At 41.3% G+C, this 17,149-nt stretch overlaps 1 protein-coding gene across 1 annotated transcript in view; it reads right to left on the bottom strand.

The window, feature by feature from the left end:
• Window positions 1-4,214: 4,214 nt before the first annotated feature.
• Window positions 4,215-17,149, bottom strand: part of PSTPIP2 (proline-serine-threonine phosphatase interacting protein 2) — a 103,780-nt gene continuing 90,845 nt past the window's right edge. The window contains exons 10-15 of the mRNA XM_047764129.1: window positions 15,162-15,260; window positions 13,710-13,806; window positions 13,167-13,248; window positions 11,303-11,337; window positions 9,549-9,606; window positions 4,215-5,813 (exon numbers count right to left, since the gene is read on the bottom strand). Of these exons, the coding sequence (XP_047620085.1) occupies window positions 9,557-9,606; window positions 11,303-11,337; window positions 13,167-13,248; window positions 13,710-13,806; window positions 15,162-15,260 (363 nt within the window). The 3' untranslated portion in view covers window positions 4,215-5,813; window positions 9,549-9,556. The remainder of the gene's footprint in view (window positions 5,814-9,548; window positions 9,607-11,302; window positions 11,338-13,166; window positions 13,249-13,709; window positions 13,807-15,161; window positions 15,261-17,149) is intronic.

The following is a 17,149-nucleotide window of genomic DNA, read 5'->3' on the forward strand; positions in this document are numbered from 1 at the left end:
TGCCCTTGCTCAGTGGGTTAACGATCCGGCATTGCCGTGAGCTGTGGTGTAGGTTGCAGACGCGGCTCGGATCCCGCATTGCTGTGGCTCTGTCGTAGGCCGGTGGCTACAGCTCCGATTGGACCCCTAGCCTGGGAACCTCCATATGCCACGGGAGCGGCCCAAGAAATAGCAACAACAACAACAACAAAAAGACAAAAGACAAAAAAAAAAAGTTACTGGAGTATTCATAATTGCCACAGTGCTGACTTTTGGTTATTAGGTTTATATAATTTTTCTTTCAAAAATTTCTATAATAGTTTTATATTACAGTATTCTTAAGTGTACCTGCAAACAACTTAGAAGTACACATGATAAAATGTTAACTCCTCTCCTTAGAGTTAACCATTATTAACTGGTTCAGTATGTATTCTTTCAGACTTTTTTCCTACCCATGGATAAATATCACACTCTTAAATACTCAACAGCTGTGTATACTGTGCCCTTTTTTTTTTTTTTTTTTTTTGCTTTTTTAGGGCCGAACCTACAGCATGTGGAAATTCCCAGGCCAGGGGTCAAATTGGAGCTGCAGCTGCCAGCCTATGCCATAGCCACAGCAACACCAGATCCAAGCCACATCTGTGACCCAAACACCACAGCTCACCTCAAAGCTGGAACCTTAATCCACTAAGTGAGGCCAGGGATTGAACCCAAATCGTCATGGATATGAGTCAGGTTCTTAAGCCACAGAGCCACAAAGGGAATTTCTACACTCTGTCCTTTTAATTCATAAATCTTGGAGATAGTTTCTTGTAAGGACAGAAAGCTCTAACTTCATTTTCCCTAATTAATTAAATATTCTATAACTTTATTTAAACAGACTTCTGAGGCCAGTAAATTGTTACCAATTTTTCACTCTTTAAAAGCAAGGCTTACAGATCTCTATGTATTTTGTGCGTAAGTACTTCTATAAGATAGATGCCAGATGAGAAATTGTTGATCAGAGAGACATTCGTATTTCTAATTTTAATAAATATTTACCAATTTTCCCTCCAATGGGTTATTAATTTTCACCACAGCTTTAAGAATATAAAATAATTTTTAATCTCCTGAGAAAATCACAATTAAAAACAAAAACCAGGATTTCATAAAATGAGTATAAATCCTGTACTATATTGTGGCATTCCAAAATTTAGTATGACCGTGATTCCTAAGTCAGCCAGCATCAGTGTTTGCCGTAACAGGCGTTAAGTGTGTACTTCTGAACTCGGGAGAATTCCTAGATAAAGTTTTCTTAAAATGCCATTACAAGAGCTCCCATTGTGGTGCAGTGGAAAGGAATCTGAGTAGTACCCATGAGGATGTGGGTTTGATCCTTGGTCTCACCCAGTGGGTTAAGGATCTGGCATTGCTGAGAGCTGTGGTGTAGGTCACAGACATGATTCGGATCTGGCGTTGCTGTGGCTGTGGTGTTAAAAAAATAAAACAAAAATTTTAAAAGCAAAAAAAAATTTTTTTAAAAAAAGCGCTCTTACAAAATTAGATTTGCCTTACCAAATTAGAGTCTCTGTTGCCATCTGGTGGCAATTCTCCATTAGTGACACTTCCTCTGACAAGATTTCAGAGAAGTCATTCTTTCTACAGTTACTTTGTATAAGGCATTAACTATTTCATCATTCATGATTACTAAATCCATTTTTTGTTGTTGTTGTCTTTTTTTTGCTATTTCTTGGGCCGCTCCCGCAGCATATGGAGGTTCCCAGGCTAGGGGTCAATCGGAGCTGTAGCCAGCGGCCTACGCCAGAGCCACAGCAATGCGGGATCCGAGCCGCGTCTGCAACCTACACCACAGCTCACGGCAATGCCGGATCGTTAACCCACTGAGCAAGGGCAGGGATCGAACCCGCAACCTCATGGTTCCTAGTCGGATTCGTTAACCACTGCGCCACGACGGGAACTCCTAAATCCATTTTTAATTATAAAATATCATGTTACTTCTAAATTCTTTCAGTTTTTTTGAGACGATTAGCTGGCAATACAAATAAGTACCAAAAATATAGAGGCACATTTTTTAAAAACGACTCTTGTGTATATGAGGTGTCTTCTGGTAACAGACTTTTGCTTCCATGGAAAGCAAAGCGTACGAAACTTGTCTTTTTTATGTTATTTACCCTCTCATAATCTTCTCCACTAAAAAAAAAAACGTTAAATAAGCCATAGAACCAGTTCCTTGAATCCCTCCCCTCCCCCTCCCCAAAGTATCAGACATGGCTGGTCTGATTCCCTTGGCTCTTAACGTTTCTTTTTCTTTTTTTTTTAGTTTTTTTTTTTTTTTTCTTTTTAGGGCCACACAAACAGAAGACTAGCCAAATGTGAAGCGACTCTAGAATATGTGTGTATTACTTTACTAGGGCTGCCACAGCAAAATATCACAGGCTCTGTGGTTTAAACATTAGAAATTAACTTGCTTTCAGTTCTGGAGGCTGGAAGTCCAAGATCAAGGCACCAGCAGAACTGGGTTCCTCTGAAGCCTCTCTGCTCGGCTAGCTGATGGCCGCCCTCCTGCTGCCCCTTTGTGAGGTCATCCCTTTGTGCAAGCTCTCTCCTCGTGTTTCTTCTTCTCCCTATAAGGACACCAATCAGACTGGATCAGGGCCCTCCCCCAGCAGCCTTACTTCAAGCTCACCACTCTTTAAAGGCCCTATCTCCAAAACCATCACTGAAGAACTGAGGATTGGGCTTGGACATGTGAACTTGGGGTGGGGTGGGGTGGGGGGACAGGATTCACTATAACAGGGGAGTAGAGAAAGGAGGTGATGAATATCAATTACAGACTCAGGACCATTTGTAGAAGCAGGGACTAGAGCTTGTCCTACGAATGTCTTGGGGTGGGTGTGTGGGTGTCTTTTGGAAACTGGGACTTGAAGAAGTGGTGACAGGATAGAGTAAAGTGCGTAGGGGTGCAGGTGGACCTGTGCAGTGCAGGGCTTAGCACTGCTGGCCTCCCATCCACACCCCCTCAGTACCTATCACTTCCTTACACACTAGTCCAACTTCCAACTGACACATCCCCAGCTGAGGTCTCTCTTGGGCTGCTGGAGCCCACCCTGCAGGCCAGAAATGCCAGGGAATGAATGCCTCCTAGGAGCAGCCCTTTACACATGACTGATGGGAGTTGGTGAATGACTGTCCTTGCTCCCTTCCTCTGGTGAGCTACCTCTGAGATGCACGTCCTACGTTGTTGCTCAAGAATCCCAGCAGCTGAAGCTCGTCATCCACCATGGTAATTAGCTTGATAATTGCTTTTTTTTCCTTTTTTTTTTTTTTTTGTAGGGCTGCACGCATGGCACATGAAAGTTCCCAGACTAGGGGTCAAATCAGAGCTGCAGCTGCCAGCCTACACCACATCCACAGCATCACTGGATCCAAGCCGCATCTGCAATCTATACCACAGCTCACTGCAATGCTGGATCCTTAAGCCACTGATCAAGGCCAGGGATCAAACCCACATCCTCATGGATACTAGTCGGATTCCTTTCCACTGCGCCACATGGGAACTCCAATAATGCACTTTTTAAACTTCTCTTCCGTGTCTCACCTCCCCACTTCCACACTGGGGCTTTCTGGGCTCACTCCCCCAAAAAAGAACCTGAACTCAAAACTTTATCTCAGGGTTAGCTTCTGGTGGGACCCAAATTAAGGTGCCAGCAGTCTGCAGAGACACTCATAATTACTAAATTCAATATGTCAACTTATTTTACTGGCTTCCCTTTACACTCCTGACTTCTCTCTCAACTGGTTGCTTTTCTAGCTATGTTATCTCCTTCTAGGCCACTAATTCTTTCATATTTACTACTGTGTGTCAAGTGCTGGGGATACGACAGGAAAAAGGGTAAGAGGGACCCTGCTCTCATGGAGATTGTGGACGAGGAGGGAAGCCAGACTTTGAACAATTAATTTCAGGAGTGAATCCTGTGATAACAAGGAAAACGAGGGCGAGGGGCAATACAGCAGTGGAAACAACCAAGCCTGGGGGCATAGAAGATGCATCACCTAGGTAGGGACCTTGCATCTGGCACCTGAAGGATTAGTAGGACGTGGCATGGCACCAGTCTCCACCTGGCCTCTCTGACCAGCAGTCTGTCCTTCTGTGGCCTAATGATAGCAGATGTGACAAGGGATCAAACTAGAGCTTATAAGAGAGATATGATTAACACAAAAATGCAAAATAAATCCCGAATCAGCAAAAACTTTTATTTTACTTCATATCAAACTGGAGCAATAAAATAAAAATATATTTTTTCAATTCTTAAAACACTTTTATATCAATTACACTGACCAAGAGAGAGAAAACTGAAATCCCTGAGGAACCGCCAACAATAAACAAAACACTCAAACAGACAATGTTGTGAGTTCGAAGGAAAATTTCCTGAGCCTGTTCAACTTGGGGAAGTCAATGGTCCTTTGCAAACTTCAGTTTCTCAAAAGGATATCCAAATGATGCAAGTTTCCCATCATGACAAGAAGCTGCCACTTTAAGCAGCGCTTTACATGAAAAGGGGAAATACTCCATCTCCCTTCCATCACTTTGTCCATAGTTCCGGGAAAGCTACTGCACAGAGCAGAAAAGGAAAGCGTTTGCTTTTCATGGCACCATAATTTTTCAACTTCCAAAATAAATGCCAGTGCTGTGTTCACTTGTCCCTAACTAAAATGCATCGTTTACTCAGGGTGCTAACATTAGACCAAGGTACATAATCTCCCTTCTGTTTTACGGGTGACCAAAGGAAGACCCAACTATTTGTGGAAGGGTAAAAATTCCAGGATCTAGCAAGGGAAAAATCCTCTGTGAAGACCCAAGACTGAGTACTGGCTTTGTAAGTCTAAAACTCTTTAGGGATAGTCAAAAGGCCACATTTCATTGATTCTAGAATATATTTTTTTTCCCACACATTAGCATCTCCAGTTCCAATGAGTTTGGCCATTAACTGTCAAAAGTGTCAAGTCCTTCACTGCCTTTCTTAGTGGTATATAAAGCAAAGGCATGTTTTATAATCGATGTTTTCTTAATGAGGTTAAATATGGTGCCCTGCAGTCGAGTACACACAGTGAGCCATATAAAAATAAATCTGACTTTTAAACACTCGTAGTTTTCCCAATTGGAAAGGTGCCGGCAAAAACACTTGGCATCTTAAATTTCAACATGAGCCCAGCCTCAAGAAGGGTCAGAAGGCAGTGTGGGATAGACTTGCACTCTCTTCTGTCCCTAGTCAGTTGGGAGAACTGTAAGGAAATTGATTTCACACTTCTGGGCCTCATTTCCTCATCTGTAAAATGAGAAAGTGCAATCAGATGGCCTCAAAATCTTGCAGCCAAAAAGGAAGGTGATTTAAAATCTTGCACCACGGAAAGTGTGTGTCACTGGAAATTCCACAGCCACGCCGCTCCCAAGGCAAAGGAACTTCTAGAGCAGGGTGATGGCTCTGTCTCCCACCGCCCCCCTAGCAGCCATTCCTGCCCCCACCCCCAGGAGTCAAGGCTTCATATCCAGAGACTTTCCTAATCAAGTAGAAAAACAATTCATTCACAACTTTAGTGACTTGAATGGGAAAAGATAATTCTTCAGTCTGGGGCAATCTGTTAACTTCTTTTAAAAACTGCAGAACTCTATTGGGTTCCGTTGAACTAAATATCTACCATAAATTTTAAAATATGGAAAAATTATAGCAAGGGTTCACTTCCAAGTCTTCATGATTGACATAATTTCTACAGATTCTGCTGCTTTGAGTGCCTCTTTCCAAGCCACAGAAGCACCAGCCAGAAAAAGCTTTTTTCTGAAAGAGAATAACAAAGAAATTTCACTTGAATTAGTTATTCATGTCAGCTCCCTGCTCCTACACTGAGATTTTATTCAAGGAGCATAATGTGCTTGGCCAAGGAAAACACATAGAAATGGGTATTATTCCAAGAGATGAAAAATGAAATGTAATAAGAGCATCACTTTATGGTAAATCATACATATATTTATATTTTATACACATATTTTTAATTCAAAAATTATAATCCTTCTTTACTTAAAAATGTTAGAATTAAAAACAGGAATAGCAGCTAAAATCAACAACTGCAAAAAAAATCGTGAATTCCTAAAGCTTCCTACTTAAATTTCAATTCCAAAGGTTCATTCAAACTATTTTAAATGTTGTCTCAACTAAGTTACTAATGAAGGTACACTCCCTCTTTAAATATTCTTTTTTTTCTTTTTTAGGGCCGCATAAGGAAGTTCTCAGGCTAGGGGTTTAATCAGAGATCCAGCTGCAGGTCCACACCACGGCCACAGCAACACAGGATCCAGGCCTCATCTGCAACCTACACCGTAGCTCGAGGTGACACCAGATCCTTAGACCACTGAGCAAGGCCAGGGATTGAACCCACATCCTAATGGATGTTAGTTGGGTTGTTAACCCGCTAAGCCACAATAGGAACTCCTAAAATATTCTTAAATTTAGTCAATTATACATATTGGATTCCTATTCCTTGAGCTGCACAGACACTAATGAGCCCCAATGAAATGATCTAACTTGAGTAAATATGTTGGTATTAGCATCTCATATTCAAACAGCAGGTTCTTGGGCTTCGAGCAACAAGAATTCTTGGGTCAAATGCAATTATTAAGCAACTAGAATACAAGCTTTACCAAAAGGGACGAAGGGAGCGAAGAAGTAAGGAAGACGGGAAGGAAGGAAAGAAAGAAAGACAGAAAGAGAGAAAGGGAGGAAAGGAGAAGGAGGGAGGAAGGGAGAAGGGTGGAATGGGGAGGAATGAGAGAGAAAAAGAGCAAAAAAGGGAGAAGGAAGGAGGGAAAGAAAGGAGGGAGAGAGGAATGGCAGGGAGGAGAGAAAGAAAGGAAGGAAGAAAGGAAGAGAGGAAGATAGGAGGGTAAAAAATAAAAACAAACTCTTGGAGCTGCTGATGCCCTGCCACATAGCCATCGTTAATTACATGTTATTCTAGAGAGCAGGTTTCACCTTTGAAGCCAAGTCAATGATTTCCCATCTTCCAGCACTACTTCTAACATGGGCTAGGCCGGAGTTCCCGCCATGGCAGAGCGGAATTGAATTGAATTGAGGATTCAATCCCTGGCCTCGCTCAGTGGCTTAAGGATCCGGTGTTGCCAAGAGCTGTAGTGTAGGTCACAGACACAGCTCGGATCCCACATTGCTGTGGCTGTGGTGTAGGCTGGCAGCTACAGCTCTGATTAGACCCCTAGCCTGGGAACCTCCACAGGCCGTGGGTGTGGCCCTAAAAAAAAGCAAAAAATAAATAAATAAAATAAAGTAAAATGGGCTAGGCCTATCTCCATGATAAAGAGAGAAGCTTATGAAATGATAAAGAAGTGATAACTGGTTGTAAAGACTACAGTTTGTTTGTAGAAAGTTATTATGGTTAGAGGATGTTTTCTAGGTCTTCAACATCCACTCTATTTCACAGCAAAGTTCCTTAAATATTAAGCACACTTCTTAGGCAATTTAAAGATTTACATGTAAATACAAATAATACTAGCTGATTATTTCTGTCTAATCAAAATTTCTGTCTAATCATGGCTTCCACCCTAACAGCTGACTCGCCATAAGTCACAAAGTGGGTGTTTTTAGAAGAATGAAGACAAATTATGTTTGATGTGCCCACTTCCAAGCACTTTTCAGTAGTAGGGGCCACTAAAGGGTAAAACCTGTTTTGTTTCATAAGTGGCAGTAAATGTCACCAATACCAAACCAGGCAGGGTGGGAGAGAGGCCTTTCTTGTCCCACTGAGACTCCCTGCATCCACCCACCCCTCTGGTCACTCCCAGGAACACACTAAGATCAGGAATACACAAGAGGATCAACTCTTTAACAGAGTTTTTAACTTAGAAAGCAATCACCTTCCTTGTAGACAAAAAGAAAAACTGTAATCTGTTTAGAAAGATATCCTTTCAGATTTTTTCTTTGCTCCTATATGCATATGTCATCAAACCCTTAGATATGCTCCTTTGGGTTAAACCAATTACAGTGCAGGAGCAGTTGCATTTACTATTGCTGTTTTGGCTTCAGAGACATTCCCTTTGGTTGTGAAGATTGACAGTGGCCTGGAGCATATTGCAAACACCCGGGTGCCAACAAGGAAGAATCACCTTTGCTGCCATGGCTGGTTTAGTAGTCGTGCTCTCGGAATCCTTGTGGTGTACTAATTCAAAGCAGTACTAATCTGGTGCAGGATGATCCATACAATGCTCTTGTGTATTTACTGAGTGCAATATCCCCTGCCTCATTTTCACTAACTTCTTTGTGTGTGTGTGTGCTTTTTTTCATTATTATAGATTTATATCATGTATCAATTGCTGCTGTACAACATAGTGACTCAGTCATATATATTATACGTGTGTATATGTATATGTATGTATATGTATATGTGTGTATGTATTACATATATCTATGTATGTGTGTATATATGTATATGTATATACACACACACACACATATATATATACATTCTTTTTCTCATATCATCTTCCATCATGTTCTATCCCAAGAGACTGGATATAGTTGCCTGTAGTATACAGTAGGATCTCATTGCTTATCCATTCTAAATGTAATAGCTTGCATCTACCAACCCAAAATTCCCTGTCCCTCCCACTTCCTCCCGCCTCTGGCAACCATAAGTCTGCTTTCCATGTCTGTGATCTGCTTCTGTTTTGTAAGATAGGATTATTTGAGTCACATTTTATTTTATTTTATTTATTTATTTCTGCTTTTTAGGGTTGCACCCACAGCATATGGAAGTTCCCAGACTAGGGGTCAAATTGGAGCTACAGCTGCTGGCTTACATACATCACAGCTCACGGCAATGCTGGATCCCTGACCCACGGAGCAAGGCCAGGGATTGAACCCAAATCCTCATGGATAGTTTCCACTGCACCACAATGGGAATTTCATGTGCCATATTTTAGATTCCACATATAAGTGAAATTGTATGGCAGTTGTCTTTCTCTTTCTGACAATTCACTCAGTATGAGACTCTCTAGTTGCATCCATGTTCCTGAAAATGGCATTATTTTTTTCTTTTTGATACCTTAGTATTCCATTGTATATATGTCCATCTACAGATGAATGGATTAATAAGGTGTGGTACATATATTCAACTAATTCTTTTTACTTGATTTTTCCCCTTTTGGGAATGGGGGAGAACACTAGAGGCTAAATTACTTAAACTGTAAGGAGTAGGTGTATTTGTAGCATTGCACTTAGTGTAGGTGTGCAACAGCCATGAAAGAGATTAACAAGAATGAACAGAGTTACAGCATAATGAAGATGAAAGACCCTCAAGTTCAAGTATGCATGGAGTAGTCTCAATCCCCTTTCAGCTGTGGGAAGCAGAGAGACCAGCCTGCAGGGGCACCATGTCCACCACTGCAAGGCCTGATGCAAAGCCTTGTTTGCCTGTAATGACATTATAAAGAAGCTTCAAAGACTTGAAAAATACAATCACCAGTCTAAATGCAACTTGATTCTGTGAAGATGAAAGGCTCTTACCATTGGTGTTACTGATAGATTAAACTGTAGTTATCAAGCAAAGAATAATCAGGGTCATCTGCAAAGGACAGAACACAAAGCAACATTTAGTTAACATTTTTTTCATGATAAGATCTTAGCCCATTTCAAATCAAGTCATTCCACTCAGCATCTGGTGACTGCCCTTCCATAAGAGGAACATATGTCTGGCAACAAAACCTACAAACAATAGTCTCAACTATAAGCCTGAAAACACATTGCAAATCCCTATTATGATTTCTTTGCCCTTGAGCATCCATGTCCAGATATCAGTGCCCACAGTAAAGTCATCTTCAAAAATGGACAAAAAATAAGTCCCATGTTATTGGGTGGTAATTATAAATTAACAAGATTAAATTAACTGAAATCCTTAAATAGTTCAAAGACATAATTTCAGCCACCACATTTTTTTCAGTTACTAAATTTTTGCTAAGATGCTACATGGAGCCTAAGATGTCTCTTCCCTCTTCCCTTGAATGTAGGCAGGTATATTTCTTTTACTCAAATAAATAATATGTATTTGTTGAGCACCTGCTATGTGCCCAGTATTGTGTTAGGTTTTGTGACTGATTCATGAGAAAACAAAGTGCCTGTCCTCAAGGATCTTGTAATTATTTGGTGTATACAAATTAACAAAAAGTGCTAGGAGTTCCCATGGTGGTGCAGTGGAAACTAATCCGACTAGGAACCATGAGGTTGCGGGTTCAATCCCTGGCCTTGCTGAGTGGGTTAAGGATCTAGCATTGCCATGAGCTGTGGTGTAGGTTGCAGATATGGCTAGGATCCCACGCTAATGTGGCTGTGGCGTAGGCTGGCCACAGCTCTGATCAGACCCCTAGCCTGGGAACCTCCGTAAGCTGCAGGTGTGGCCCTAAAAAGACAAAAGACAGAAAAAAAAAAGTGCTAAATGTGTGGTTCTCCCAGAGGTATCATAGGAGTTCAGAGAAAAAAAAAGAGACCAGGGTGATAAGTTAAATATTGTTATGAGCAGTGTACAAAACATATAATATTATGTTGCATGTTTCTTGACATCTTCTTGAAAAATCACATTTCTGTGTAATCCAAAGAAAACTATGTCTCAGTTTTGCTGTTCTCATGGTCCAAGTTGAAATAATCTCTTAATGAGATTGACTTTTAAGTTTCTTGCGGTACTTGAGTAGCTGAATTCTTTTGGATCAGCTATAAAAATATGCCAATTACCAAATTCCACTCTGTGACAAACAGTGTTGTAGTTTCTAATATGGGTTCATTCTCCTGGAAATTTGATTCCATCTATTCCCTTCTTTCCTTTTCTTTCAAAATTATAGCCACTTAACCTTCAAGAAAACCTGATCTAAGATTTCTTTTTTAATTTTTTATTAAACTATAGTTGATTTACAATGTTCCTTAAATTTCTGCTATACAGCAAAGTGACCCAGCCACACATACATATACCTCCTTTATATATATATATATATACTATCTTCTATCATGTTTTAACTCAAGAGTCTGGACACAGTTCCCTGTGCTGTACAGTAGGACCCATTGCTTATCTATTCTAAATGCAAGAGTCTGCATCTACCAACCCCAAACTCCCCGTCCTTCCCACCCCCTTCCCCCTGGCAGACACAAGTCTGTTCTCCATGTCTTTGATCTTCCGTTTTGTAAATACGATCATTTTGCCATATTTTAGATTCCAGATATAGGTGATACCATATGGTATTTGTCTTTCTTTGTGGTCGTTCTTGGTGGCATACCTGGCAAACTCTTAGGAACTGGGAGAGGTCCTCTCCTGTAAGAAATGAAAATCAAAGTCTTTCAGATAAGTTCTTGTCATTTTTCTTATTTTCTACTCCACTTTACAAGCATACTGCATGCTAATCAGATCTAGTTTCTGCCCTGGAGAGTTAAGAAAAGTTCAGATGAAGAAAAAGCTCTGCAGTGCTGACCTCCTGGATTCAGGCTGCAGATACTACATGAAGCTGTGGAGCAAGGTGCACAGACCGCTGCCCCAAAGCCCAGAAATGAAGGCTGTGTGCACGGAGGTCATGATTGCCTTATATAGCAGCTTCTTTCCATATAAAATGGGAACTCAAACAGCTCCTTCCTTGCTGTGAGGGTTAAAAGAGCTATTTCCTAGTAACTGCTTTGAGCAGTGCTTGACATTCTTAAACACTGGGATGAATTTGCACATCCCTCTCAAATACTCCCTTATCTTTCTTTTTTTTTTTTTTTTTGAGTGGCCACACCCACAGCATATGGAAGTTTCCAGGCCAGGTACTGAATCCAAGCTGCATCACAGATGACCTACGCTGCCACAGCTGTGGCATTGCCAGATCCTTCAATCCACTGCACTGAGCTGGGGATCAAACCCACACCTCCACAGTAGTCAGATTCTTAATGCACTACACCACAGCAGGAACTCCTCCCTTTTTAAAGCTGGACTGAGGAGTTCCCGTCGTGGCTCAGTGGAAATGAAACTGACTAGGAACCATGGGGCTGAGGGTTCGATTCCTGGCCTCGCGCAGTGGGCTAAGGATCTGGCATTGCTGTGAGTTGTGGTGTAGGTCGCAGACGTGGCTCAGATCTGGTGTTGCTGTGGCTGTGGCATAGGCTGGTAGCTGTAGCTCCAGTTGGGCCCCTAAGCCTGGGAATCTCCATATACCATGGGTGTGGCCCTAAAAAGACAAAAAAAAAAAAAAAAAAAAAAAACTGGACTGAAACTCCAATAGCTTAGACTTCAAGGTGACTGTATGTGAAATATAAGTTTTTCTTCCCTCAGAATCCTTTACATCAGGGGCAGCAAACTTTTTCTATAAAAGGCCAGATAGCAAATGATGCAGGCTTTGCTGACCACATAACATTTCTATCACAATGCTCCTCAGCTCCAGTGCAAAAGCAGCAGTAGCCAGAATAGAAACAGAGGAGTGCAGTCCTGTTCTAACAAAGTTCTACATATGAACAATGATGTTTGAATTTCATATAATTTTCACATGCCACAAAATAGTACATTGAAATGTTTTTCAACTGTTTAAAAATGTGAAAACCCAGAGTTCCTGTTGTGGCTCAGTGTGTTAAGTATCCGACTAGCATCCATGAGGATGCGGGTTCGATCCCTAGCCTTGCTCAGTGGGTTAAAGAATCCAGCATTGCTGTGAGCTACAGGGTAGGTCGCAGACGCAGCTCAGATCTGGCATTGCTGTAGCTGTGGCAGCTGGAGCTCTGATTCAACCCCTAGTCTGGGAACTTCCATATGCCACAGATCCAGCCCTAAATTTAATTAATTAACTAACTAGGTTGTAAAATGTGAAAATTATTCTTAACCCGCAAGCCGTACCAAAACAGGTAGGTCAGATTTGACTCAGAGGGGGCCAGTGTTTGCCGACTCCTTCTCTCTATAAGAAAGGTACAGGAATTGTGCATGAGTAATAATAATCACAGTGCCCCCTGAGCTCTGACTAGTAAAATCCATTTAACATTTGTCCTAAAAATGCTATTTCCAAAAATCTAGCAGCTTCACTAAGCAAATGCAGTGGTAGATATGTCCCAATTCAAATACATCCATTAAAAAAATGTTTATTCAAAGTACTTTTCTTCATGTGAAGGAAAGCTGGATATTACCTTGGCAAGTTAGGCCCCGTAGCCTTTCCTGGTGGGGCTGCATTCTTCTGGGGGCAGTAGAAATTCTCGTACATGATAGGTGCTAGGGGAATCATCAAGACACGAAACATTAAGAAGCTGGTTTCTTCTATTCTCAATAGCATGTGACAAGAAAGACTATAGAGGAGTTCCCACTGTGGCTCAGCAGAAACAACTCTGACTAGTATCCATGAGGACACAGGCTTGACCCCCGGCCTCACTCAGTGGGTTGAGGATCTGGCATTGCCATGAGCTGTGGTGTAGGTCACAGACGTGGCTCAGATCTGGCATTGCTGTGGATGTGGTGTAGGATAGTGCCTGCAGCTCTGATTGGACCCCTAGCCTGGGAACCTCCATATGCATGGGTGTGGCCCTAAAAAGACAGACAGAAAGAAAGAGAGAGAGAGAAAAAAAATAAAGAGAAAAAGAGAGAAAGAAAGAATGAGAAAAGAGAAAAAGAAAGAGAAAAGAGAAAAAGACTAATAGAATTGCTTCAATAACCCCTCACCCCGTGGCTCCATTCACCTGGTGGTGTCTGTCCAGTTTTGCGTTGATTCACAAAGTACTCAATATCCTTCTCAATACTGCACATTTCTAAACTCTTACGGACTTCTTCATACATCTAACAAAAAGAAGATAAATCTAGGTAGAGGCATGTCCAGAAAAGTGGTGATATGGCTTATTAAACTATGAAGTTTGAGAAATGGCTATTTTTCAAATTTTGTTTTGAAAAGACAAAAGAAGATATTACCACATCCTAGACTCATATAAAGGGATTTCTCTGATGTATATCTGCTACTAATTTTTTACAGATGACAAAAAATATATTTTTGTAGCAGCATAGAAACCTTGGTGGCAAGATTAAAAAAAAAAAAAATACTGACGGGGAAGTTCCCACGTGGTGCAGCAGATTAACGATCTAGCCATATGCCACAGGTGAGGCCCCTGAAAAAAAAAGGATCTAGGGTTGCTACAGCTTACAACAATGGCGTGGGTTCAATCCCTGGCCCAGGAACTTACACATGCTGCCAGTGTGGACAAAAAAACCCACAAAACAAACAAAGGAAAAATAAATCTGAGTTCCCACTGTGACATAACAGGATTGGTGGCATCTCTGCAGCACTGGGATGCAGGTTTGATCCTGGCCTGTTGTTGCCACAGCTGTAGTGTAGGTCAAACCTGTGGCTGGGATCTGATCCTTGGCCCCAGGAACACCATATGCCACAGGCAGCCAAAAAAAGAAAAATAAGTAAATAAAAATCTTTTAAAAATAAATTAATGAATAACAAATAAAAATAAAACCAATGGGTCAACGAAAATAGATACCGAGTCCATGACAAATTCCTCACACTGATGCAAAGACTATTGGAGAAAAGTTCTTCTAGTCAATCCTACCTATTTCCTGGGTGTTTCATTATTCTTCAAAAGTGAATGTCCCTCTAAGCGAGTGTGGCTATTTCTTAGGAAAGAAGGTTGCGATCATTTGATTCAGGTCCCTTTGAGACCTGGGAACCCATGACAATTGCTGTGCACAGATTAAAGCTGGACTATTTATGGCCCGAACGCTGCTGAAGTAAATCCTGAGTCCGGGAGTGACCGTTAGGCTGGCGTGGCTCAGTCTGCTAGCACTTGGTGCTAATTTGGAATGACGCCCCCCTCCAGACTGGAGGAGAATCTGGGATTCACATTCATGTTGTGACATCCCTGTTTTCCATAAATTAAACTGCATCTGGGTCTCCCTTCTCTGCTCTTCCGCCCTACCTCTGAATGTTTTAGAGAGAAAGTTACGGTGGAAAATGAACCAAGAGTCAGGCAGGTTAGGTATTTACCCGGGTGCATATTTACCGTGTGGCCTTGGCAAGATACTGTACTTATCTGGGCCTCACGTGAGGAGGGTAAACTAATAAATGTTTGTGGTTCCTTCCACTCTAAGGAATCCACTATGCAGAGAATTCTACATGGGTGCCTCTGACTTACGTCATCACTTGTGACACACTGTTGTGACAGCTGATTCAAGTGTAACCATAGTGCATTCCGAAAGAAGTTTATTCGTTCACATTCTTGAGTCTCAAACACCTATAGAAACATAATGACATGTACATAAGCAGAGACAGGGCCATTTGTTTAAACTAGCTATGACTTAAGAAGCATTGGTAACCCTGAATTATCTATGACCTTGTGGGCCCAATTAGTATACTCCCCCCATCACTGAGAAAGCTCATAAACCCTTACCTCAGGTAAAGTATACAAATGGGGAGTTCCCGTCTTGGCTCAGTGGTTAATTAACCCGGCTAGGATTCATGAGGATGCAGGTTTGATCCCTGGCCTCACATAGTGGGTTTAAGAATCTGGCGTTGCCATAAACTGTCATGTAGGTTGCAGACGCAGCTCAGATCTGGCAGCAGCTGTGGCTCCAATTGGACCCCTAGCCCGGGAACCTCCATATGCTGCAGTAGCAGCCCTAAAAAGCAATAAATAAATAAATAAATAAATAAGTCACTGCCTGAACAATAGATTTTTGGATATAAACAAATATCAACTTAGGGAAAATCAAGCTATTCTATAAAGTGGATGCTATATTACTCAACAGTGGGTGTTACACATTAAGGTATTTTAAAATGTTGACTACAATACACCACATTTTAAAACTTCTTATAACTTAAAACTTCAAATAAACAAAAATACAGAAAATAGCATAATGCATCAGTTTAGACATTTATGAACTCACAACTGATTCTGTTTTACATACATCCCTACCAACTCACCTATTCCCTGGAGCATTTTGAAGCAAATACATTATTTCATCTGCATTTTAGTATTCATGCATAATATGTATAGTATTTTAGTACATAAATACTAAAATATTACATTATTATTATATTTTACATTATTATATTCAAATTAATTAATATAATTGATATCGTATTAATATATTACAATATATTAATATATTACATATTATGATTATAATATCTTACATAGAATTATAGAGAGTAATATAATGAAGACCCACATACCAACCACCCAGCTTTATCAAAACTTTTGGCCGTATTTGCTTCAGATTCAGTTAAAGCCTCTGTGTATTTTCCTCAATCTCTATCACATTTCTCCTCCCCCAAGAGATAACCATTATCCTAAATTTTATTGTTCTTATGCAGATATTTATAACATGTATGTATCCATAAGATGTATGTGCTATTGCTTTGCATGTTTTTAGACCGTATCAAAATGGCTTTATTACAAGCTTTTCCGTTAGAGTATGGACTTAAAGCAGAAAATGTTTTAGGAGAGACCCACAGTTTCAGATGCTAAGATTAGAAACTGCAGAGGCTCTCTGGACCTTGTACCAAGGGGACCACTGGTTCCTCTGGGAGGGTGGCTGCAGGGAAGCCAACCCCAGACGCAGCCAATGGGACAGGCAGAGCAACTGAGGAAATGAGACAGCTCCCTCAGGAAGCCTGGCTGTGAAGAGGAGGAGGTAGAAACAGCATTGTAGGCTTTAAAGCAGGAAAGAGCTGGGGCTGTGTAAATGAATGACAATAGAAGTCCCTGTGGCGGGCAGGAGTGAGGGGGGTGGGGGGAATGGGGGATATGGGAGCTGTGCCCAAGGGAGTGGGGAAAGCCAGCTGGACAGGATCCTGAGCCCAGTGGTGGGAGAGCTGCCCTCTTCCACTAACAGGAGAAGGGTGGGGGGAGGGGCTAGATCATCAGTTGAATTCATGTTTGAATTCACATCGCATCAGAGTCACCTCCAGGGTTTATTAACATGGAAACTGGTGGTCTAATTCTGGAGGCCTGGAGCTGGTCTAAGAATCTGTATCTCTAATGTTCCCAGGTGATACTACAGGTCCTGGGGACCTTCCTTTGAGAACCACTGGTACAAAAGTGTACAGACAGGGTGACAGAAACTTGAGGAAGTTTCAAGATTGCATCATTATGTTCTCTGGGACATTGCTAACTGAGGC

This window comes from Phacochoerus africanus, chromosome 2 (genome assembly GCF_016906955.1).
Source record: "Phacochoerus africanus isolate WHEZ1 chromosome 2, ROS_Pafr_v1, whole genome shotgun sequence".
NCBI classification, from domain to species: Eukaryota; Metazoa; Chordata; class Mammalia; order Artiodactyla; family Suidae; genus Phacochoerus; species Phacochoerus africanus.